The sequence below is a fragment of the Lissotriton vulgaris genome, chromosome 8 (genome assembly GCF_964263255.1).
Source record: "Lissotriton vulgaris chromosome 8, aLisVul1.2, whole genome shotgun sequence".
NCBI lineage: Eukaryota > Metazoa > Chordata > Amphibia > Caudata > Salamandridae > Lissotriton > Lissotriton vulgaris.
In genome coordinates this window covers 327392551-327417182 of record NC_141696.1, presented here as the reverse complement: position 1 = coordinate 327417182, position 24632 = coordinate 327392551, and the positions used below count along the sequence as shown (strand labels likewise).

The 24632-nt window shown below is 48.5% G+C and overlaps 1 protein-coding gene across 1 annotated transcript in view; it reads right to left on the bottom strand.

The window, feature by feature from the left end:
* Positions 1 to 24632, bottom strand: part of TMPRSS7 (transmembrane serine protease 7) — a 454018-nt gene that overhangs the window by 113399 nt on the left and 315987 nt on the right. Inside the window, exon 9 of the mRNA XM_086933268.1 lies at positions 24507 to 24614. Within this exon, the coding sequence (XP_086789394.1) occupies positions 24507 to 24614 (108 nt within the window). The remainder of the gene's footprint in view (positions 1 to 24506; positions 24615 to 24632) is intronic.

Below are 24632 nucleotides of genomic sequence, written 5' to 3'. Positions count from 1 at the left end.
TAAGGTCCACCAGCTTGTTCAGAGATCTACTTCTGGAATGGAAAGACAAAGGGTTGATAGAAATGGAGGAATATCAATATTTATACTGTGCCCACCCTAAGGTCCCAATAATGTACCTCCTCCCTAAACTCCACAAAGACCAGCGCAACCCGCCGGGTCGCCCAATCGTGTCCTCCATAGGCTCCCTCCTTGAGCACACCTCCAAATATATTGACCACTATTTGAGAACTTTTGTCATGGCATTACCATCATATGTCAAGGATACCACCCAATTTTTGAGCATCATCAATGGTATCCACTGGGAGAACAATTTCACACTGGTTACCTTAGATGTCAGCAGTCTCTACACCAGTATTCAACACGAACAAGGTTTCAAAGCAGTGAAGCACTTTCTGAATACCAGGTCTATCTCATTGTTACTACAGTCCCAAATGCTTCTGTCTATGATAGACTTCTGTTTAACTAACAATTTCTTTTACTTTAATGACGTCATGTATCACCAGTCACAGGGCACAGCTATGGGAACCTGCTTCGCCCCCAGCTACGCAAATTTATTCATGGGCTGGTGGGAGGAGCAGGTTGTCCAAGAGATGGCTGATTTCAACAATGTGTCCCTGTGGCTGCGATACATAGACGATATTTTTTTCATTTGGAATGGCGATGAGGACTCGGCCAAACGGTTTATTGACAAACTGAATGTTAACACCTTGAACCTAATCTTAACAGAACATATCAGTAAGACTAAGATGGAATTCCTGGATGTGGAAGTGGAAGTGGTAAATAACATCTTGACCACTAAACTCTTCAGAAAAAGCACTTCGGGGAATAGTCTTTTGAGAGCTTCGAGTTGCCATCCAAAAAGTCTTGTCTATAGTATCCCCTATGGAGAACTGTTGCGCGCCAGGCGCAACTGCAGTACCCAAGATGGATACGAAAAAGAAGAAGTTGTGATGTGCCAGAGGTTTAGGCAGAGAGGGTATGGTAACAAAGTAATTGCCAAAGCTGTAGAACGGAGTCATAATAAAACCAGGGATGAACTACTAGCTCCCAAACCACCCCAGACACAATCTGAAACCATCAGATTCATTACTACTTTCTCTGGACAATCTCAGGATGTGAGAAAAGTGTTTAAAAAACACTGGCATGTTTTAAATACTGATGTACATCTTAAGAAGTATTTAGGTGACAACCCCCAGATCACGTTCAGGAAGGGCAAATCCCTACGGGACAAACTCAGTCACAATTACGTGACTGAGAATGATCTACCTGACCATGCTATAAATGCTGGATTTATATGTTGCAAGAAATGTAAGGCTTGCAAATTCAGCAGAGATTGCAAAAACTTACAGATACCAGGAACTTCCAGAGAATTTACCATCAGAAAGAGACTATCCTGCAATACCCCATACAGTGTCTACGTACTGATATGCCCATGCAACAAGTGGTATGTGGGTAGTACTAAGCAAGAGGCAAAAAAGAGGGTATTGGAACACCTGAGAGCGATACGGAATCTCAACAGACAATATCCGGTCGCTAGACATTTCCTTGACTACCACATGCAGGATGAGACTAAGTTACGTATGGTGGTTATTGATTGTGTTGATCTGGGAATAAGAGGTGGCAACTATGAACTCTCTATGAGGAAGTTAGAATCCAAATGTATAATTGAATTCCAATGCCTAACTCCGTTAGGGCTAAACACCAGTGAGGAACTGTCAGTTCATTTGTATGAGGAATAATTATGTGGATTTCATGAATCAGTAAATTTGCTGTCTGTATTTTAAAATGGTTTTATTTTTATTTTGTAAAGTTTAATTATTTTTTCACAGGTAATGTGGGGAACTGCTGGATACAATGAATCAGTTGAACACTGACCTTGTTGAACATCATGTACTGACCTTGTCAATGCCTAATGCGGTATGGAGTTGTGATCGCCCACTTGGGCAAGGACTTGTTCCATGAGTTTGGACACATTGGGCACGAACAGTGAGAATCATGTGCCAGCGTACGTCTGGCAATATCTTTGTACAACACTAGCCCACTGGGGCAAGGACTTGAACAATATGTGTCATATAAACCTGATTTTTCAGTTAGTGCAATAATACCTACTGCACTTGCCCACTTGGGCTATACTAGTCAATAATATGAACGTAGCCGGCACTTTGTTTAAATTATGTATCCTAGCAGCGGGATCCAATTGTATTAGGCGTATTACAAGCCTGCAGTCGAACATCCAATGAAAATCCATGTTTCATTTAGACTGTGAACACGTGACCGCAGAACTAATATCTGATATTGTGATGACTCTTGATGCATTGGGCTTACTGTGTGTCCGTTCAAGGAATGTCAATATCTTCAATGATGCCTGGTTAAATTGTCTTTCATGTTTTTTCATATTTATGAACACGAGGCACAAACATGAAACTTTTGTTTATAATTACGCCGTTTAACATGCAGACGTTCTTGTAATGGCTTTAAATATGGTACAAGGTTCAATCATGACAACAATGTTTTATATACAGAATGAAGTTGTATTATTAGTACTTGTATAAGATGGCAGCCCGCATTACCATGGTGGTGATATGCGTACACTGGGGGTGTGTTTTGAGCACTTTAAAAATGGCCGTCATTGTATACTAGACGAGCGTGAGCAAGCCTTATCGGCGAAACGTGTCGCACTTTTTCACTTGCTGAATACATTTTCGCAAACACATTCCGGGTGTCCTGGCTTACTTCGGAACAAAGGAGGTAACTGTTGGTACATGTTGAAGGCCGGTCGGTGGCCTATCCGGGACCGTTCCACGACAGCCCAAGGTGCGCAAACCGGCACTGGAGGAGATATATATATATATATATATATATATATATATATATATATATTTATATATATATAGATAGATAGATAGATAGATAGATAGATAGATAGATAGATAGATAGATAGATAGATAGATAGATAGATAGATAGATAGATAGATAGATAGATAGATCACCTAGTGCCGGTCAACCTTGGGGTAGTTATAGTTTGGATTGCTTTTCCATAGACAAGGCGTTTTTTGGCCTGCTATTAATTTGTCACCATTTGATGAATAGTCACAAAACTTTCCAAAAAAAAGCTAATTCACCTCAGCACATTCCTGGAAAGCTTTGGGGTGATCAAGAAAGCTGAACCAGAGAAAAAAGAGGGTCCTAAAAAGCAAATTCTCCCCATCCATTATCCATAGACTTGTTTAGGAAGTGCTACAGGAAAAACGGATAAATGTATTTACACCAAATTTGATAGAAACACCTGGCACTAAAAATCAGTGTGAATGTCGCAAGGTAACCCACTCCGCAGCTCACAGAATTCCATGTGGCTTTGCAGAGTTTTTTTATCACTTCGTGGACTTCTCTCCGCCCACGCTTAGTAGAAAGGTAGATTGTGCTCATTGTGATTTGGTGTAAATCTGTTAAGTAGTTTTTGAGAAATGAGGGTTAAAAAATAATGTTATATTTGGATGGTTGGGTCTTAGGAAAGATGTAGTGAGGGTCCCTCGAACCCAATAAAAAATAGAGCGTTCTGATTGGCCTATGGAGCTTTTTTCCCTTGGACCAATTTGCTCACACAGGAGCCGGACACCCATGGGAGTGAGCTCTCTGATTGAGAAAAACTGTGCTGGCAACCATTACAGGACTCAGGAAACTAGTCATCTGTACTGAAGTAAAAAAAAACGAAAATATAAGAGATTAGGGTCCCTGCCCTAGGTCCTATGATGGGGGAACCCAAAAAGACCCAGCGTAGGCTCAAAATAAAAATACAAAATCGGTAGGTTTTGCTGCAGTCCTGCGGTATTCCCATGGGATCACGGCAAAGAAAAGAAAATGGCAGCTGCCATTTTTTGTTTAAATATTTAGGGAGGGGGCATGACTGGGGCCCTACTCCCAGAGCCCATTTTTAAACTTAAGTAAGAGAAGGGGGCATGTGGTCCCCCCCAGAGCTGAGTGCGGCCCCATAGAACCCATCGCCTGGCACCAAAATCATAAACAAAGAAGATGGAGGCCATGTGGGCCCCTCTCCGAACCTAAAAATATCCAGGGGACCCCATACTCCAGGTCCATGGCCATATTCAATACAAAAGGGGAGTACGGCCCTCCTGCCAGAGCCATTCCCTGAGATAACAAATGTTTACAGGGAGGGGGCCACGCTATCCCTTCACTGAGCCTTGAAAGACCCCAGGGAGCTCATCCCCGGGGCCAGCTCATTTACTGTTTCCCTGGAAGGCCAACCCTGGGTCACAATATTTCCGCTGCCCGCACTACTGCTTATTGGAATTTGGCTCTGGGAGGTGTGGCAAATGAAACCTCAGAAAGGGGAGCTGCATGCAAATTCCCATTAACATATATGTTTTGGCCCCAGGGAACAGGGTCCAGGGGTCTGAAGTCCAACCCTATGCCACATTGGCCAAAGGCTGCGAGTGGCATGGTGTTAGCAGCCTGCTGGGGGGGTGGGGGGGGGGTTGGCCACAGGGTCTCGTGGCAGACCAAGCCTTATGGCCCGCCTCCGCTGAGCATGGCCAAAGGCTGTTGCAGTGTGGGGTTGGGTGCCTGCGTGGAATTCGGGCCCTGTGACCTACCCCACACCTTGCATGACGAAAGGCAATGTGTGGCATGGGGATGACTGCTTCCGGGTGGGTTGGCCACAGGGCCTGGTGCCGGCTTTACTTTGTGAATTAGTGACAATATTTTTTTTTAAGTTTTTGGCCCCAGGCAGGGTCCCTCTAGGACACCCTCCACCAGTCCTGGGGGGTCAGAGCATTTCTACCCTGCCCCTGTGATGTCTTTCTTTACCTACGATATAGGACATGAGTGATGCAATATGTGGGGAAATCAACAGTGCCTGGTTAGGGTGCGAGTTATAGTTACTGTAAGGCATGACTTATAGTTACTTGAGATAACTGTAACTGGTGAATTTCTGTGTTTTTTTTGTTTTAAACATTTTGGCGTTACTGAACGTTACATTAACCTTTGTTTTTTTTCATTGACCATATATATATATATTACCTACTGGCGGTCGCCAGTAGGTATGTATAGTTAGGATTTTTTCTCTATGGGACTTTTGAAAATTCTATGTCTAATAACGTTGGCGTTTGTGGAAGGAATCGGCTGAAATTTTCAGGAAAATGGCACATTTTGTTTCTGAGCAGCGCCTGAAAATTTGGGGGGGTTTTGTCAAGGGGGGCAGAGAAAAAGGGGGGTCCCAAAACGCGTTTTTCCCATTCATTTTTCCATAGGGCGTTTGGCCTAACTTTTAGCTCGAACGGCTGAATGGATTTGCACGAAACTTGGCAAAATTGTAGGGACTGTTAGCCCGATGTGCCTTTGCTGGGTCTCAATATATGTGCTCCAGTGGATTTTGAGAAATTAACGTTTTAAAAAACAGATATATCTGTGACAGCGTCCCGGGTAGCGCTCCGGTTCGCGTACTTTTCGCGTAACGGAGCTTTGCGAAGCGAAGCTGATTGGCTCTCCGGTGTCTGTCAACATTCTAAACAGTCCGGAGCGGCCGCCATCTTGTCTCTCGGTAGGATCGAGAGACAAGAGGAGGAGAAAAACGAAGGGGGAATTTAATAAAAGGGGGCAAGGTAGACCCCTCTTGACCCCCTAGGAATGATGTTGGAGTTATTAAAGGGTCCCGTGGGGCAAATAAAAAAAATTTGATTTTTCGCGGTAGAAGCGCTTCCCGGTTTGCGAACCGGTAGCGAAATGGGAATTCGCCATTTTGTGTTTTGTTTTAATTAAATTACAAGATGGAGGAAAAACAATGTGAGAAATGGGTATAAGGGGGTACAGGAGACGTATCCTGACCCCCTATGTTTTCTGAGGGTGGCTGAGGATGCTCATATATGTTGATACATGTCTTCCAGCGGCTGTCCGTGAGCGGATTTTTATGTTTTTTGCTGCGTGACGTCTGTTAACGTTCGATTCGAAGGAAATCAGGAAGTGTTGACCGCCATTTTGTCACTGCGAGTAAATATATTGTTAAAAATAATTGTTATAAATTAATCCGTATTGATAAACATTGTCTGCGTCATCTTGCCTTTTTTCCAATGCCACACTTTTGTCGTGCACGGCAGCCCTTTTAGATGCCTTGACCCGACCCACTCTCTGCACGCCGCCGATCCTCAGCATGGCTCCCCACCCTCGCAAGCATCTCCCCCACGCACTGGTCACCCCCGCTCTCTCTCTCATGCATGGGCCATAAACCTCCCCCCATCTGCGCTGCTCTTCCCTGAGAATCACACCCTGTGCCCGCCCGACACCTCCCTTTCACCCTATTCACTACCGTACCCTCTGACACTCCTCTTCCTCTGTGTCTGATTGTCCAGGCCGGTCCCAGGCTATCACTTAGCCCTGTGGATGTAGTTTATGGCCCCAACTGTAAAGAATCACCCCTCTTCAAAGGAGTTACAGTAGATCAAGGCCCTCACCCCATGAGATCCGTCACACCACACGCGTTCCTACTATCTGATAACGATCCTGTATTGCAAACACGTAAAAAAAAAACATTTTAAACAAAGCAACAATGGGCTGCTGTGAGGTGGCGTCAGTATCGGTCCTTTGCGCGAATAGGCCGAAGGAAGCACAACGCGCTGAGATCCGGACGGCACCCAGGTGATGTCCAGTAAGTTGCCGCACTGGTCTTGGCATCCTACAATGCTGCGCCGAAAAATGGCGTGGGGCGCCCCGGGGGGGGGGGGGGGGGGGGGGGGGGGGAGGCGGCGCGAACGGGCCTCCCCAGGTGGAGGCTCCTCTGCTGCAGTGGGGCGCCCCTTTACCGTTTCAGTCGCCTTTCAGCTGTTTACCGCCCGCTTTTGCTGCACTGTGCCTCATCCGCCATTCAGCTGTTTACCGCCCGCTCTTGCGGCTACAGCGTCTCGCCCACCATCCAGTTGAGTTGCGCCCGCTCTTGCGGCTACAGCGTCTCGCCCACCATCCAGCTGAATTGCGCCCACTCTTGCGGTGCAGCGATAGGCGGCTGCCACAGGACTCTTAAAATGGCGGCCGGCTCTTCGGATTTGGGCCTGGTCCACTAAAATGGCCCTGGGACACATTTGAACTCGGACATTTGCCTGCTAGGGCTTGGGCCCCATTTTCGAAAGCGTCCCCTCAGCCTTGAAGATTCTACAAAAGTCATCGGGGCCCCCGAGTCCCGCAGGCTTCCGGTGGGGAGCGGCAGCCATTATTGCTTGCGGAATGGCCACGACGGAGCTACGAGATGGTGGTGCTCTCATGCTGACGCCAGCTTCATTCTGAAACATCCAGAAACACTGTAGACTAGCAATTCAATGACTTCCGGTGGAGCCCCAACGTGACCCGGTAGGGAAGAACTTGCCCTCTCCTCTTTTGACTGATGGTTCTTGTTGCCTGTCCCCTCTGTTGTCATCTAACGGAACCTTTTTGGATTGGCGAGTGAGAAAAAAAAAGGTGGGGCTTTCATCGTTTGGGGAAAAAAAAATGTTTCAATCCAATGAAAAGTGTTATTTTTAGGTCATATGATCAAGCATTTCATCATTAGGAAACCAAAAGTAAAATGAACCAATGAAAAGTTTTATAAACAAGTCACATGACCTGTTATGCGGCTTTGGGCTATAAAATGCCTGCAAAATGCGTTGGCCTGGTAGGCGGCGTCAGTAGCGGACCGATGTGCGAATAGGCCGAAGGCAGCACAACGCGCCGAGATCCGGATGGCACCGAGGTGGTGTCCAGCAAGTTGCCGCACTGGTGTGGCCATCCTACAATGCTGCGCCGAAAGACGGCGTGGGGTGCCCGGAGGGGGGGGGGGGGGGCGTGAACTGGCCTCTCCCGCCTTCCCAGGTGGAGGCACCTCATCTGCAGTGCGGCGCCCCTTACCGTTTCACTCGCCGTCCAGCAGAGTTGCGCCCGCACTTGCTGCTACAGTAGGCCGAAGTCAGCACAACGCGCCGAGATCCGGATGGCACTGAGGTGGTGTGGGGCACCCCTTATCTTTTCACTCGCCGTCCAGCTGAGTTGCGTCCGCACTTGCTGCTACAGTAGGCCGAAGGCAGCACAACGCGCCGAGATACGGATGGCACCGAGGTGGTGTCCAGCAAGTTTCCCTGGTGTGGCCATCCTACAATGCTGCGCCGAAAGACGGCGTGGGGTGCCCGGGTGGGGGGGGGAGGCAGCGCAAACGGGCCTCTCCCGCCTCCCCAGGTAGAGGCACCTCATCTGCAGTGGGGCGCCTCTTAGCGTTTCCCTCGCCGTCCAGCTGAGTTCCGCCCGCTCTTGCGGCACAGTGCCTCACCCGCCATCCAGCTGAGTTGCGTTCGCTGTTGCGGTACAGCGTCTTGCCCGCCATCCAGCTGAGTTCCGCCCGCTCTTGCGGTACAGTGACTCACCCGCCATCCAGCTGAATTGCGCCCACTTTTGCGGTGCAGCGATAGCCGGCTGCAACAGGACTCTCAAAATGGTGGCTGGCTCTTTGGATTTGGGCCTGGTCCACTAAAATGGCCCTGGGACACCTTGGAACTCGGACGCTTGCCTGCTAGGGCATGGGCCCCATTCACGAAAGCGTCCCCTCTTTTGACTGATTGTTCTTTTTACCTATCTCTACTGTTGTCATTTAACGGAACCTTTTTGGACTGCCAAAAGGGGTTCTGGTCCGACCGCTGGTTGGTGGAGACATTTTGACTATATCCTGGACCTGCCCGGCCTTGCCCAAAATGGCGCCGGTATAAATGGAACTCGTAACTCCTTGTTGTGTACTGGTTGCCCAACCTTGATATCACGAGATACGTATGCAGTTTTGAAGCACATGGCGGGCGTGGACGAGTACTGATTGAACATTTGGACATCCCTATTGATATTAAGTTCTGATGTGTTATTGATTACTGTCCTATTGAAAGTTCGAATTAACGTCACCCATGGTACTTGCCCGCAAATTTATATCTAGATAATTTTATTGTAACTGGCCCTGTCGTACTTTAATTATAAAATGTACGTCCACCGATTGGTTGGTGGAGACATTTTGACTATATCCTGGACCTGCCCGGCCTCGCCCAAAATGGCGCCGGTATAAATGGGACTCGTAACTCCTTGTTGTGTACTGGTTGTCTAACCTTGATATCACGAGATACGTATGCAGTTTTGAAGCACATGGCGGGCGGGGACGAGTACTGATTGAGCATTTGGACATCCCTATTGATATTAAGTTCTGATGTGTTATTGATTACTGTACTATTGAAAGTTCGAATTAACGTGCCCGCAAATGTATATCTAGATAATTTTATTGTAACTGGCCCTGTCGTACTTTAATTATAAAATGTACGTCCGCCGATTCCGCAACTGTTAGACACCTTAGTTCTTGCAACCTAATGGGTCGCCCGTTACGTTCTTCTACAGTGTAAATGTCCTTTCATCATATACGATTCAAGTTTGCTCCGTGGCCGGCCCACGTGGTTATAGGCCCGTATTTGTATACTGACATTTTCACAATAAAGGTTTTTAAAACAAAACATGGTAGTAGTACCTAGATTGGTAAAGTTTTGAATAATAGCCACTGTTTTCGAATCAGTAAAAGGCAAGTGAAATAAAGCAGCCCGATTACATGACGGTTAAAAGGTATAATACGCAGGAACGCAGTAAAGATAAATGGTCAAGGGCTGTTGTGTTTTCCACTCCTGCAACATAAAGTGATCGATAAGAATCCGATATGCATGCCTATCAGCGACTAAGACAGCAGGCCGAGCCTCTTTTGTTTAACGGCTCCCTCATGGGACGAAGAAACGCCCTTTTTCTCGAAATAGGAATATTTTACTTGCAGGACAGTTGTAAATTTCCCGGGAAAATACATTAGCCTGGAACATTGTTAGTGATAAACTGTAAATGCATCTGGGTCCTTTGCTTTACAAGTCAGAGTGAGAAAAAAAAAGGCGGGGCTTTCATCATTTGGGAAAAAAAAGTTCGAAAGCAATGAAAAGTGTTATTTTTAGGTCATATGACCAAGCCTTCCATCATTAGAAAAACAAAAGTAAAATGAACCAATGAAAAGTTTTATTAACAAGTCACATGACCTGTTATGCTTACGTTACGCGCCGTGCACCGCGCTCTGGATCGCTTCCGGGAAGCTGCGCCTCGCGCACCGGAGCACTTCCGGGTGCGTTAACGCGGCGCGTCATATGACGCATTACGCGACAACGCAGGTCCAGAATATAGTCAAAATGTCTCCACCAACCAGCGGTCGGAACACAACCCGTTTCAGCAGTCCAAAAAGTTCTGTTAAATGACAACAGAAGGGACAGGCAACAAGAACCATCAGTCAAAGAGGGGAGGCCAAGTTCTTCTCTACCGGGTCACGTTGGGGCTCCACCGGAAGTGATCAATTTGGTAGTCTACAGTGTTTCTGGATGTTTCAGACTGACGCTGGCGTCAGCATGAGAGCACCACCATCTCGTGGCTACCTAATGGCCATTCCGCGAGCAATCATGGCAGTCGCTCCCCACCGGAAGTCTACAGGAGTTGTAGAATCTTCAAGGCTGAGGGGACTCTTTTGGGAATGGGGCCCATGCCCTAGCAGTCAAGCGTCCGAGTTCCACGGTTGCCCAGAGCCATCTTTGCAGGCCAGGCCCAAGTCTGTGGAGCCGACCGCCATTTTGTGAGCTCCGTAGCAGCCGCCTGTCGCTGTACCGCAAGATTGGGTGCAATTCCGTTGGATGGCGGGTGAGACGTTGTAATAGCAAGAGCAGGCGCAATTCAGCTGGCCAAGCGAGGCACTGTGTCGCAAGAGTGGGCGCAAGTCAGCTGGTCGAGTGAAGCGCTGGGGTGTAGCTGAGAAACCTCCACCTGGGGAGGTGGGGGAGGCTCGTTCGCGCCGCCTCTCCCTTCTAATGCACCCCACGCCGTCTCCTGGAGCAGGTATATGTGATGGTCGGACCAGGGCACCGCAGGGCGTGTCTTCAGGTCAAACAGATTGTGGGACAAGGTGTGGAGCAGGCACAATTATCTCGGGGGCCTCCGTCAAGCGGTTCAGGGAGGCACCGCATCACATTGTTTTCCAATGCAGTCAGGTCCACAAACAGCCCCCATTTACTTTGAGAATAGTGAAGCTGCAGCAGGTGCAAATAAGCTTCAGACAGTGTTACAAGCGCTGCTCGGAACCCTCAACTATGGCACCCAACATCCAGGACTTATGCCATTTGTGCAAGGCAGTGACATCGAAGCATCTCAGGGACTAAGTAACATACCATATCCAGAGTCCTTCCCACAACCTCTGCCTTCCTTCTTACCTAGTTATTGTTCTTTCACTCCCACTCCAGGCTTTTCGTCTGTGGATGGAAAACCATGAACCTACTCACCTATGAAAATCTTACTATTGATGGTTGATTTTGAGCCCAAAATACAAAGGCTTGTTTGGATCGATGTTGCAGCAGGCTGCCATGTAAATAGATATTTAATAAAACGTTTTACCCTGTTACTTGTTGATTTTGAGCCCCAAATACAAAGGCTTGTTTGGATCGATGTTGCAGCAGGCTGCCATGTAAATAGTTATTTAATAAAACGTTTTACCCTGTTACTTTGCTGGTGTGTTGTGTATATTTATAATATTTGCATAGGGTTTGTCGTTATTTTGGTTGGGGTGGGCGGCGGAGCCGAGCTGTCTTGCAGCCATCATGGTGTCGAGCTCAGTTCCCCTCACTAGTTTCGTATTTGTCATGAGGAGTTGTTCATAATGTTTCTATTTTAGCGAGGTCAAAAAGAGATCCCATTAGTGGCCTACTGATTCTGCTTGATACCTTTTGTTTTTTTAACGATTTTTCACTATCTGTAAAGACTAAACAGAGTATTACGACTCTGTGCTTGTTTGTAAATAGAGAATGAACCAAAGAGAACCAATTCCAAAACAATAAATGCTAGGATAAAATCAATCAAATGGAGAGGGAAGCAGGCACAACGGATTACAACGGGGGCAAAGGCCTGTGTTACCTACCCTTCACTATCTGCAATGAGAGAATACTCCTAAAAGAAAAGAGGAGGGGGGGGGGGGCAGCGTTCAAAGCACATCAGCGTGCATAAACACGAAAATGTTTTTACCTACCACGTACTTGACATTTTAAAGCTTTTGATATTTGCTATTAAAAAAACCATTGAAATTCACTGAAAAAACCATAGGTTATAGACCATATATAGTTAGGAATTAGCATTTACAAAACCTAGAAAATTCACTGAAAAAACCATAGGTTATAGACCATATATAGTTAGGGATTAGCATTTACAAAACCTTATTTTACTCGCACAAAACCATTGAAATTCGCATATATAGTTAGTTGCACTAACTATATATCGCGCACCCGCAATCCACTGCTGATGATGTCACATATTACATCATTCATGACATGGTCAGTGACATCACTGATGACATCACTGATGACATCTCAAATGACATCACTGATGACATCACTGATGACAACACCCAGTGACTGTATGTTTCTGTAAAGTTAAAATATGTCTTACATATTGAAGAATGAGTGGATGTATAAGTGTCTGGATGAAGGATTTAGTAGGTGCATGACTGACTGTATGAGTGAGTGATTTAATGTGTCTCACTGAGTGCATGTGTTAGTGACTAAACTGTCTTAATTTGCGCATCATTATATCTGTTGTTCTGTAAACTGCTGCATGTGTTGATCAGTAGCTATATGAGTAACTATATGGGTTATTGATTGGTTGCCCAAGTATTTGTATGTGAGACTGAGTGTGTGTGTGGGTGGCTGGGAGGTGTGTGACTCTGTGCATAGATGTGTGAGTAGTTGATTCACTATATGTATGGGTTCAAAAGTGCATGTGGAAACAGCTGTATGGGCGGTTGACTGTCTGCATGAGTGTATTGGTGAGTGAATGGATTTCTCAGTGCTACATGTCAAAGTAAGTACATATGTAAAACACAGTACATGTGAGAGTTGACATATAGAAATAACTGTGCATAAGAGCCAGTGAATGGGTGAGTGGCTGTATGGATCATTGTGAACATGTATCAGGGATTGTATAAGAGAGTAAATATGTGTTAGTATTTGTTTGAATAAGTAAGGTGTGTATAACTGTATAGTTGAGGAAATGGAGGTGTGATTGATTCTTTGCATGACTGACTAGGTGTGTGAGTAACTCCATGGATGAGTGACAGTCTGTGAGTGTCTGTTTACACTGATTGTATCTAAGGTTATATTAGAGTCTGAAGAGGTTCATCGTATTATCACATGAATGATATCATCAGTGATGTGATCAGTAATGTCAAATGAGATGTCATCAGTGATGTCATTTGAGATGTCATCAGTGATGTCATTTGAGATGTCATCAGTGATGTCATCAGTGATGTCATTTGAGATGTCATCAGTGATGTCATCAGTGATGTCACTGACCATGTCATGAATGATGTAATATGTGACATCATCAGCAGTTGATTGCGGGTGCGCGATATATAGTTAGTGCAACTAACTATATATGCGAATTTCAATGGTTTTGTGCGAGTAAAATAAGGTTTTGTAAATGCTAATCCCTAACTATATATGGTCTATAACCTATGGTTTTTTCAGTGAATTTTCTAGGTTTTGTAAATGCTAATTCCTAACTATATATGGTATATAACCTATGGTTTTTTCAGTGAATATGGATATGTGTTTATATTAAATGTTGTTTAAAGGTTGAAATATTCATGCAGTTAATTAAACTTTAGTTCTCATGAGTGTTCATTAATTTCCCTGCCTCCATTTTATTTTATGGGAGTGTGTTGCAGTACCAGTGAGTGGCCATGTGTGGTACTTGACCTTCTCTAAAGCTGGGCTGGAGTATATTTGAGTGTGTTTTGACAGCTTTAGGGCTATTAAGTTTGAAGTGTAATTTGTGAATTGAAATTGTCTTAGTCTTTTATGGGTGTTAATTTGCATTAGCAAGTCCCTCCCTAAACCCGTACTTAAATTTGCATATATCCCTCTCAGTTCGTACTAATATTCCTAATTTCCAGCCACATCCCTATGTCCCACCCACATTTACTACAAGGGGTACATTTATGTGTGCAGAGATCTGCACACCTTGGCAAAGATCTCTGCACAGAAAAGATAGGAGAGGTGAAGGTCTCCAGCTGTATGTTTGTGACTTGCACTTTAAAGTGTGTGATTAACCCTAATGTATTTCTACTTTACATAGTACAAAATGCAGTTTGTGAATGGGCCCCTTGGTGATGAACTCCTTCCCTTGGTCATCACCTCCTTCCCTTGGTCATCACCTCCTTCCCTTGATCATCACCTCCTTCAAAGGTTTTATAAGAATCCTACGTAATAAAGATGTGAGCAGGATTCAAATTATTTTCATGAACATACACTGTTTACTGATTAATTGTGTCTAGCAACTTATTCCTTCTTACCCAATGGTTGAATAAAAGTCCAGTGTGTTTTTTCTCCTCCTATCAAGGAAATTAAATCAAATAAAAAGTAGGATCATGGAGTCAGCTAATATATGGTTTTGACAGTGACATCTATTCTGACCCAGGCCAGATGCTGACTGATCTCTGACTTCTCTGGTTTAAAAAGGTTTATTTGCATTATTTCTGTGTCTTTGCGGATTCACACTCTTCTCACCCTGTGGAAACAGTAATATGGGCTAATTGAGTCAAAGCCAGCTTATGTGGGGGGGGCGTGGCCAACAGCATGCCGAGCTAGACGTGTGGCTCGTGAGCTCCCGGCCGGCCAACATTGAAATCCGACATAATACTCAACCACTGAGCACCGGAACATATGTAAAGTGTGGAGGACCACCTGGGGACTGCCGGGTGGGGTAGACGGCGGCTCCGACGACCCTAGAGCCCGAGAAACGGGAGTTTGGCCGGCGGCGGTGGGGAGCCCCGAGGAGGCAACATGGCGACTGCGCTCTAAAAGGGTGCTCGAGGAGCGATGTCCAGCGGGTTGCTGCACTGACCCCTGCACCGGGCCAGGAGCGGATCGGCGCCACGGTGGGATCGGCACAACGTGAGCCGGCTTGGGAGACTGGAGGCCCGCGGTGGGTGAGGCGCAGGAGCGAGGTGACAACTGCACCAACATGGCGGAGGAGCCAGGCACCCGGTCCCGGACATCCCGATGGTGCTAGCGGTGTGTGGCGGGGGTCACGGAGCCAGACTGCGGCGGGAGGAGTGAGTGGGGTGTCCACCGGGGGTGTACCACGCTAGAAGGTGTGAGACTCGAGACGCGCTGACCCCTGCAGCAGGCACCAGCGGCGGGAACACCTTCACCAACATGGCGGCGTGACCCGGACTGGCAATACCCGGCAGTGAGCCCGCAAAAGGTACGGAGACGCCGCCGCAGGGGGGGAAACGTCGGCGCTACCCTCCCTGGCATCAGCGGAGACATACGTCCATCCCTACGGCAGGTGTGGGGGAATCCCGCCGATCGCACCCGCCACACGACCTACAGCGGGGGCGGGGCTCCGCGGCGGAGCGGATGCTTGTGAAGGGAGGGCTGGCCAGCCTGTCCAGAGCGCACCACAGGGAGCAATAACCGGCCGAGGCCAGAGTGGAGGCAACGCACCGCCGGCTCATACCCCCCCCTCGACCATCACAGCGGCCTGTCGGCTGGGCGGAACACGGCGAGACACAGAGGCAATGGCCTGGTGACATCCACGTCCTTGTCTGAGACGGTGGAGGAGCAGAGGGTCCTGCTAGGGGCGTGAGAAGGTGGGGGAACCCCGCAGGTGAAGGAGGCAGGTGCAGCTTGTGCACACGCAGCAGGAGACACCTGGGTGAGACACGGACAGGGCAGTGTAACTGAGTAAAGACACCCCCCTCCCCCCCTAACGACATAGGCGGCTGGAATTGTGGTAACAACGGGCGGGCACACGAGCAGGCTGCAGCCACGGTGGTGAGGTGGAAGATACCGGCAGCGGAGTATCAACGGCGGGGAGAGCACATGGATAGCATAGGAGGAATCGGAGCCCAAATGAACTAGATCCCTGACAATAAAACGCACGAGGTGCTCCCCCCCCCCCGAGGAAGACCGCACACGACTAGCGGCGGTAGTACTCCGCCGACGACCGGAGACACGGGGAAGTGGAGCCCGGCACACCAGTGGCAGACGTAGCGGAGGCACTACAGCGCCAGCCCCATACAACACGACCCGCAATTTTAATAGGGCAAGGGAGGGGTGAACGTGGGAGCAGGAACCTGGTGGACAAGCGGGACAGCACCAGAGATCAGTGTGACCGGGCAGAGGACCTTCGAGACTGCTCTGCTAGGGCGGGATACACACGGCCAAGGTCGGACACAGACCCACGCTGACCACCATGGGGAAAAAGGACCCGCCGCCCAAACCATTGCCAAAAGGCCCCATGGATAGCTTTGCTGCACCTCGACAGGCCAAGGGATACCAAGACACAGCGGCGGATGGGCACATAGACACCGGGGCACTGCTCGCGGCAATCCAGGCCTCGAGAGCGGATATCCAAGAATCACGGGCGGCACTGGAAGTGAAAATCGGAGAGGTGGGATCTGAAGTCACCCTCCTGCGCCAGGATTTCAGGAACCTCTCGGCCAGAGTGACGGAGACGGAATCGCGAATCGGGGAGGCAGAGGATTCGATTACAACGATTCGGAGAGACATGGCAGAACTCCAAGCGTCCCACAGGCAGCTGCTGTGGAAGGTCGATGATGCCGAAAATAGGGCGCGTCGCAACAACCTGCGTTTTGTAGGATTTCGGGAAGGAATTGAAGGAAACAACATGGCGACATTCCTGCACACGTGGCTCAAAGAGACTTTCCCGGAGGCACAATTCTCGACATGCTTTGTCATTGAGAGAGCCCACCGAGCACTGCTGGCGAAACCCCCGGAGGGTGCGAGACCTAGGCCTGTGATAGCTCGTTTCCTCAACTTCGCAGATAGGGACCTGATTCTACGCGAGGCACGGAGGCTTGGTGTCATAAGGCTAGAGAACACACACATAATGATTTTCCCGGACTATAGCCAGGAGGTGCAGAAGCAGAGACGGTCCTTCGATTCAGTGAAAACCAAGCTCAGATCTATGAACATTACCTACATGCTTCTCTTCCCGGCTAAACTTAAAGTTATATACAAGGAAAAGTCTATCTTCTTCAACCACCCGGAGGAGGCTTGGCAATGGCTCGAAGAGAGACCGATACTCAACAGCAGGGAAGGGGCGGGGCGAGAGGCAATGGACAGAACTGTGCGGGAAAAGACACAATGGAATCTCCCAAAACCACAACGGCAAAAATCCAGGAGGGTGCACTCGCGTGCCACAGGAACTCCCTATCGAACACGCACAGCGACGGGAAGTAGGAGGGGGAGGTCGGAGTCGCCAGGAACCTCCGGCGCGGCAGACCTACGTGGGCAGGGGTCACACACACATGCCTGTTCGGAAGGGGATGGTGAGGATGAGGCTGAAACTAGAGACTCGGAACCGGAGGTCGATGTAAGAGACACGCATCAGAGCTCCATCCACCCCTTAGTAAATGTGATACGTGACATGGAACAAGACCACTCAGACAGATGCAGTGGGTCAGACACGGCGACACAAGACTCACACTCTTGAACACGGCTGAAGTGGACTAGATCAGAGGTCGGCCGGAACGCACAATAGCACGCAAGTTGTCACTACCCCCAGTTTTTGTTTTCCTTTATCACTGTCTTCCTATTCTTTTTTTTTTGGGAAGTTGTTCGCAGTTTGAAATTCTCTTTAAGTTTCAAAATACCTAAATAAAGGGCGGTTGTGGGTGGGCGACAGACCGACTCCTACTGAAAGCTCGGTCCTTGGCGGGGATGAGTCTGGATGGGGAAGGAGGTGGGGAGGGGGCGGGACCGCTGGGGGGAAACAGTTTCACAAGTTGGGGTTGGGGAGGGAGGCGGGGGGGACGACAGCCACAATCGGAGGGGTTGCAGTACAGCCATTGGTGTCCAGCACAGACTCAAACAGAACATGAACTCCACCCCACACCATGGCAGGTACACTGACGACACCGCAACAAGACAGCAGGGGGGTTTCGATCCTTACGTGGAATGTGAATGGCCTGGGTTCTAGGATAAAGAGGGGTCTAGTTAATGCATATATTAGGAGGGTGGCGCCGGACTTTGCCCTCTTGCAGGAGACGCACCTCAGGGGCGAAAAATGTGACTTCATAGCCAGAGGCAGGTATGCGGTCCTAGCCCATGCGGGGTACACACAAGATTCTAGGGGAGTTGCTATACTGGTAAACAAAGCATTCCCGTTTACAACAACACGTACTTGGAGCGACCCTCAAGGGACATATGCAGGAGTACAGGGAGTATGGAGGGGGCAAAGATACACAATACTCTCAGTCTACGCCCCACCGAAACTACAGGCACGCACATACAAGGCGATAGCTACGATCCTCATGAACACTGCCGACACCATACAAATAGTGGGAGGTGACTTCAATGACGTTATGTCGGAGGAGCTAGACCGCACGGGGCCAACACGTAGGGGAGGGGCGGAGACGACGCTATCACAACACATGGCCAACCTGGGTCTTACGGATGTATGGCGCTGGCGCCACCCCACACATAGGGAGTATTCCTTTTACTCCGGGGCACATAGAGTGTTCTCGAGACTGGACTATATCTTCATGGCCAGGCAATATCTCACCACTGGGGACAAGGCGGAGTATAAGGCACGGGGGATCTCGGACCACTCCCCATTGTACGCTAAGGTGGGGGCTGACAGAGGAAGGACAGGCTCAGACTGGCGACTGGCAGCGTGGGATCTCCAGAAGCCAGACGTGATACGAGGTCTCAGGGCGGACGTCAAAGTATACATAGCAGAAAATGAAGGCACGGTTGCTTCTGGAGTGACCTTTTGGGAGGCCATGAAAGCGGTTCTGAGAGACAGGGCACAGAGTAGGCTGCGGGAGGATCGTAGGGCACAACAGGCAGTAATAGTGGAACTGGAGGCCGAAATACTACGTTTAGAGGGAGAATACCAGACACACAAGGAGGACAGCACACTACGACTCTTGATAGACAAGCAGAGGGAATACAAAGAGATTGTCTCGAACGAGGCGCGGACGCAATCACTAGCCACCCTGCACCGGCTCTATGACGTGGGCGACAAATCGGGCAAGCTACTAGCGTGGCTGAGTAGGAAGGAGAGGGCAGCCAGATGGGTGGAACGGGTTAGGCGGACAGATGACGTCATGGTGTGCACCGAACAGGAGATAGCCGATACCTTTGCGGCGCACTATGAAAGCTTCTATGCGGCAAGGGACCTCGGGACGGTAGAGGACGCACTACAATACATGGAGGGAGTGGATCTGCCGGCTCTAGACACTGAATCCAGTTCGGCTCTGGAGACAGATATCTCGCTAGACGAGATCTCCGAGGCCATCAATAAGCTCAAAACAGGGAAAACGCCGGGGCCCAATGGATTCCCTGCGGAATTTTTTAAACGTACAGCGGATTTGCTGACGCGCCACCTGAAAGCCCTCTACACTGACTCCTATCGGGTAGGACGCCTCCCACCCGACCTTTCGTTGGCCACCATTGTACCGATTCACAAAAAGGGCAAACCCGCTGACGACTGTGCTTCGTATCGCCCCATTTCACTCCTTAACATGGAGGTGAAGATCTTGGCTACGGTACTGGCGACGCGCCTGAGGTCGGTGATTCCAGATCTCATCCACACAGATCAGTCAGGTTTCCTGCCAGACAGAGCGACTAAACTAAACCTGAGACGCACACATAATTGGTTGCAGGAAGTCAAGGACAGAACGGAACCCCACTGGTTTCTTTCCCTAGATGCAGAGAAAGCGTTCGACGCTGTGCACTGGCCATTCCTCTTGGCAACACTACAGCGGTTTGGCCTTGGCCCAAAATTTCAGGGGTGGATAGAGTTACTGTATACAGCTCCGACAGCGCGTGTGCGAGTCAATGGCAGAATGTCCAGAGAATTTAGGGTATTCAGAGGCACGAGACAGGGGTGCCCACTGTCCCCCTTACTATTCACGCTCACAATCGAGGTCCTGGCCTCCAGGATTAGACAAAACCCCGGTATCCACGGCTTCTCTGGGGAGACATCCTGGGAAACACAGGAAAAAATCTCGCTGTATGCAGACGACGTGCTGCTCTACATAACGGAACCGCAGGTTTCGGTCCCGGAGTTATTCAGGGTATTGGAGGGCTTTGGCGCAAGAGCGGGTCATACCATCAATTGGAACAAATCAATACTCTATGACCCGCAAGGAGCGGATAGGTGGGGGGCCCTACCTGACCAACTGCTCACCACTACAGAGGGGTTTCAATATCTGGGGGTCTATGTTACATTGGACAGGGCGCTCTCGTTCAACAGAAATGTGGAGCGAGTCATGGCCGAGGCGGTAGTGGACATGAATAGATGGAGACAACTGCCGCTCACCCTGTTAGGAAGGGCTGCGATGTACAAAATGATTACCCTCCCCAAGTTCCTTTATGCCCTCCAAAACGAATACTACCCGCTCCCGGCCGCCACGCTACCCAAGGTACACGCGGACCTGCGCTCCTTTCTGTGGCTGGGGAAACAACCGCGTATTGCACTTCAGACGCTCCAGCGACACCAATACAGTGGGGGGATTTCCCTGCCTAACCTAGAGGCGTACTATTGGGCGGAACACCTAACGCCAATAAACGAGTGGATCCATGCCCCGGCTGACCACCCGACGTACGCACTGGAACGGCTAAAGCTGTCGCCTCACAATGTATACCACTATCTCTACGGGGGTAGGATAAGGAGGTCGCTCCTACCGGCGACACAGCTCACACTATGGGCGTGGACGCGAGCGACAAAACGGATGGGGTGGAAGGGGAGACCAACTAGACAGACGCCGTTGTGGCACTGCCATTGGCTCACAGAACTCAAAAAGCTGAAAGGTTTCCAAAGATGGGATGACATAGGTATTTCACATATTGGCGATGTCATATATAGGGGGGAACTGAAGTCGTTCGACAGGCTACAAATGGACTATGGACTACACCGCTCTCAACTTTTCAAGCACACACAATTGGCGCATGCGTGGAGAGCCCAAAACATCTCTCTCACGGATTTGCCAGAATACGCCCCGCTAGAAGGTAGGCTTCTGCAGGAACAGATAACGCATCAGGCGGTCTCGCTCACATACAAGACACTGACTAACACTATGCTGGGGGACTTAACGAAACTTAGGAGACTATGGGAGGCGGACGTAGGCGAGATGGAGGATTTGGACTGGGAGATAGTCTTGATGCACCCACGCGAGGTGGCGATTAAGTCACGGTTGAGGCTCATTCAGCTACACGTGCTACACAGGACTTACTTTGATAGGGTACGTCTCCTCAAAACGGGAAAAATAACGGACCCCCGGTGTCTCAGATGTCAACAACACCCAGGTGACTTCTACCACACAATATGGTCGTGCGATAAAATACGCATATACTGGACACAAATTTTTACGGAACTGGGGGAAGTCCTGGGGATAGAGTTAGAGCAGGACCCAAAACTGGCGTTGTTGGGCATGACGAACGAAGTAGACTTACCACGCTACCAACTCATATTTTTAGTACTGGCGCTAGTAGTGGCCAAGAGGGACATCGCAAAATATTGGGGGGCCGCGGAGACACCAGACATGGAGGAATGGAGAAGGGGCCTAGATCTCTACATGGCTGCAGAAAGGGTGACGTATAAGGCGAGGGGATGCCCTAAAAAGTTTCGGAGGGTCTGGGCGAAATGGAGACACTACCATGGTTTGGAGGGAGGACAGTGAGGTACGCCAGGTCAAACACGGGGGACCTACAAATGGGAGTGGGGATCTAATTTGGAACTGCAGAGCCATGAGCGGGGTGGTATGTACTACCGAGGAGAAATTTTTGAAAGAAAAGACTGGAAAGGTACTGTTCCGGGGGGAAGTGCTGGGATGGGGGAGGAGGTCGAGGGCGAATCTGTGACCATAGGGAAGTTGCACCGAATGTTGGGGGATACGAGGAACTGATGTGGCAATGAGCTTGTTGGGGTTTGTTATTCAGTCACAATGACTATAGTTGGGGGTTGGGGGGGAGGGTGTTTTTGTATGAAAAATGCAGGATATCGACTTGACATGGATGACCCGCACTGCTGCTGACTATTTAAGGTTCGGTTGATTGACTGCAGCTGCGCCGCCCGGCCTCCGGGATGTGGGCTGATGGGCCGTGTCTACAACTGTATTCTAGATTAGTACACGATTAATAGTGTGGGAATGCAGCCCACTGACGGAGAAAATATGTGTCTCGTACCTGCAACAAAAATAAAGTTTAAAAAAAAAAAAAAAAAAAAAAAAGCCAGCTTATGTGGACTACCAGAGGGTCCATTTCTGCGTCAGCCTCTAGGGGGTGGCTGCCTCAGAGAAAATAACTGTCTTAGGGTTTTGCCCTTGTCAGATTTAATTTTGTGAAATTCCTGAACTTAGGTATCAAATGTGAGGGCATCCAGTAAATCACATCTCAGAGTGCTGACCTTCGCAGCCGCTGTCTTAGTCAATTTCTCATCTGTTCCCAGCCTTTGGCCACCTCCTTCTATCCCTCAAAGTCGTTGCCTGCATCAGGTGTTCTCAAAATGGCTTTCAGAAGCTTGAGATATACTGGTGCTCTTGGGCACGGCCTAGAGCTTCCAGGTCCCAGATCTGCTGCTCACTCAGGGCTCACTGTCTTTGAGTGGCAGCCAAACACATCAGTCAATGCAGCTGAGACTTAATCCTGTGTCAATGGTTGGCTTGCAGAAGACAGGAAACAAAGCAGCTAAAAAGATACATTCCATTTCTTTCCTTTTTGTGTATTTAATACCTGTCGTCCTTCTGTTTGGTCACCAGATCATTAATTATTCTGTTCATACTTTGTGATGTATACATTTGCTCTCTCATCCCCTTTCGGTATCTCGGGAAAGCCGGTGCTGAGCCCTAGAAGTGAGCTACATCAGCAAGTCGCTGTCTTCCCCTCCATTTGGCCAGTGCTACCACCATGTAGAAAGCCGCACCAAAATAAAGTAAGATAAGTAAAGAGAAGAGAGAGCATGTTGTGACCAGAAAAATGAAGACGTTTGGGGACTGCCATGAGGAAGGGTTTAGTAGAGTGGGTAGAATGGAAGTCAGATTGAACACATAATAGGGGAGAAGTGTGGCTCACTGGTTAGAGCAGGCAGACCCTAAAGCAGAGGTCAGACCCGGGACCAGGGTTCAATTCCCGACGCGGCAGGGTCTTGAGCTCAAATGTCCACGGACTCGATAATTCTCGCTTCGGTGCCTGACCTAATCATGGGTTCACACTCTGCAACTCTGGGCATTAAGCTTGCTTAATCTCCACAATGGCCCCCCGCGGCGGGATGCCTGGCGTTCATCTTGGGGATGCCCTGTAGGGGCTATCTCACAGGGAAAAGCCTGGACAGGTTCCCAAGGCAAGCGCTTAGAGACCCCTGGGTGATAAGCGCTATATAAATCCAATATACAATACAATACAATACATAAGAGAAGAGAATGTGCTTCTATAAAGACTAACAGTTTTGGAACTGTAAAGAAGCAGAGGGATAAAAAAAATGGAAGAATAGAGGGTGATGGGAAGATTCATTATGTAAGCAAACATACCTCCAAAATAAATGAACCTGGCAAGGACTCAGGAGAAACAAAGAGATAAAGAGAGTGAGAAAAAGACACTGGGGAATGTACAGCTAGGAGTTTAGCAATATAGACATGGAGCTTGTTTGACAAATGTATATGCGCTGTAGACCAAATAGGAGACATATCTGAGAAAGTGGGTATCAGTGGTTGCTTCAAAACATAAAAAGCAGATCATTATTGGTCAACTTTAGAAGTAAAGAACGTGGCAACTTGAGATGCAGAGTGAGGAAAAAAAGGACATTTTGAGGCAAGCTAAAGAGGTGGTTAAACATGAGGAGAGGGGGACAGGGAGTGGCCATAGGAGTCTGAAAATCATGTTCTTAATCTGATGCATACCACCCTCCACCTTATGCTGCACATTGGTATATCTGACTGTTGGTCTCTATGCATTGTAGTATGTGTGTTTGCTGGTCTCTGTTTGTGAATGTATGTATATTGTGTGAATGTGAGTGCAAGCACTACACAAAGTAAACACTTTGCCAATAATTGCTTAAAAATAGACTGTCCAAAGGCAGGCATGAAGTCAATCGTGTACATTTGATTAAACATACGAGGTCAGCAATAAAGATATGTAAACCATGCTTTCAAGGGGAGGGGGGACGGGTGTTCTGTGCTCTGGGCACTGTGCATTCAGGGGCCCTTCGAGCCAGTAACAAAATGTATCTAAAAAATAAAAAAGCAGGCCTGACCTGTTCCTTCATGATGCATCAAATGCTGCCACATCACTAGGAGTCAGAGTATTATTTGTGGGTAATTAATGGCTGAGATCATAACTGCTGCAACAACAATTATGCAGAACACTTTCAAAATTGGTTGATGATTGTTTAAATAAAGTTCAATGCAGATACCAACCACAGTAAAGTTCATCGCTTTCATCAAAGCAGTCATCGATCCCATCACATTGCTGAATCTTCTCAATGCATAAACCAGTGGAACATTTGAAGTAACCTGCTGGACAAGCTGTTGAAATGGAAAAAC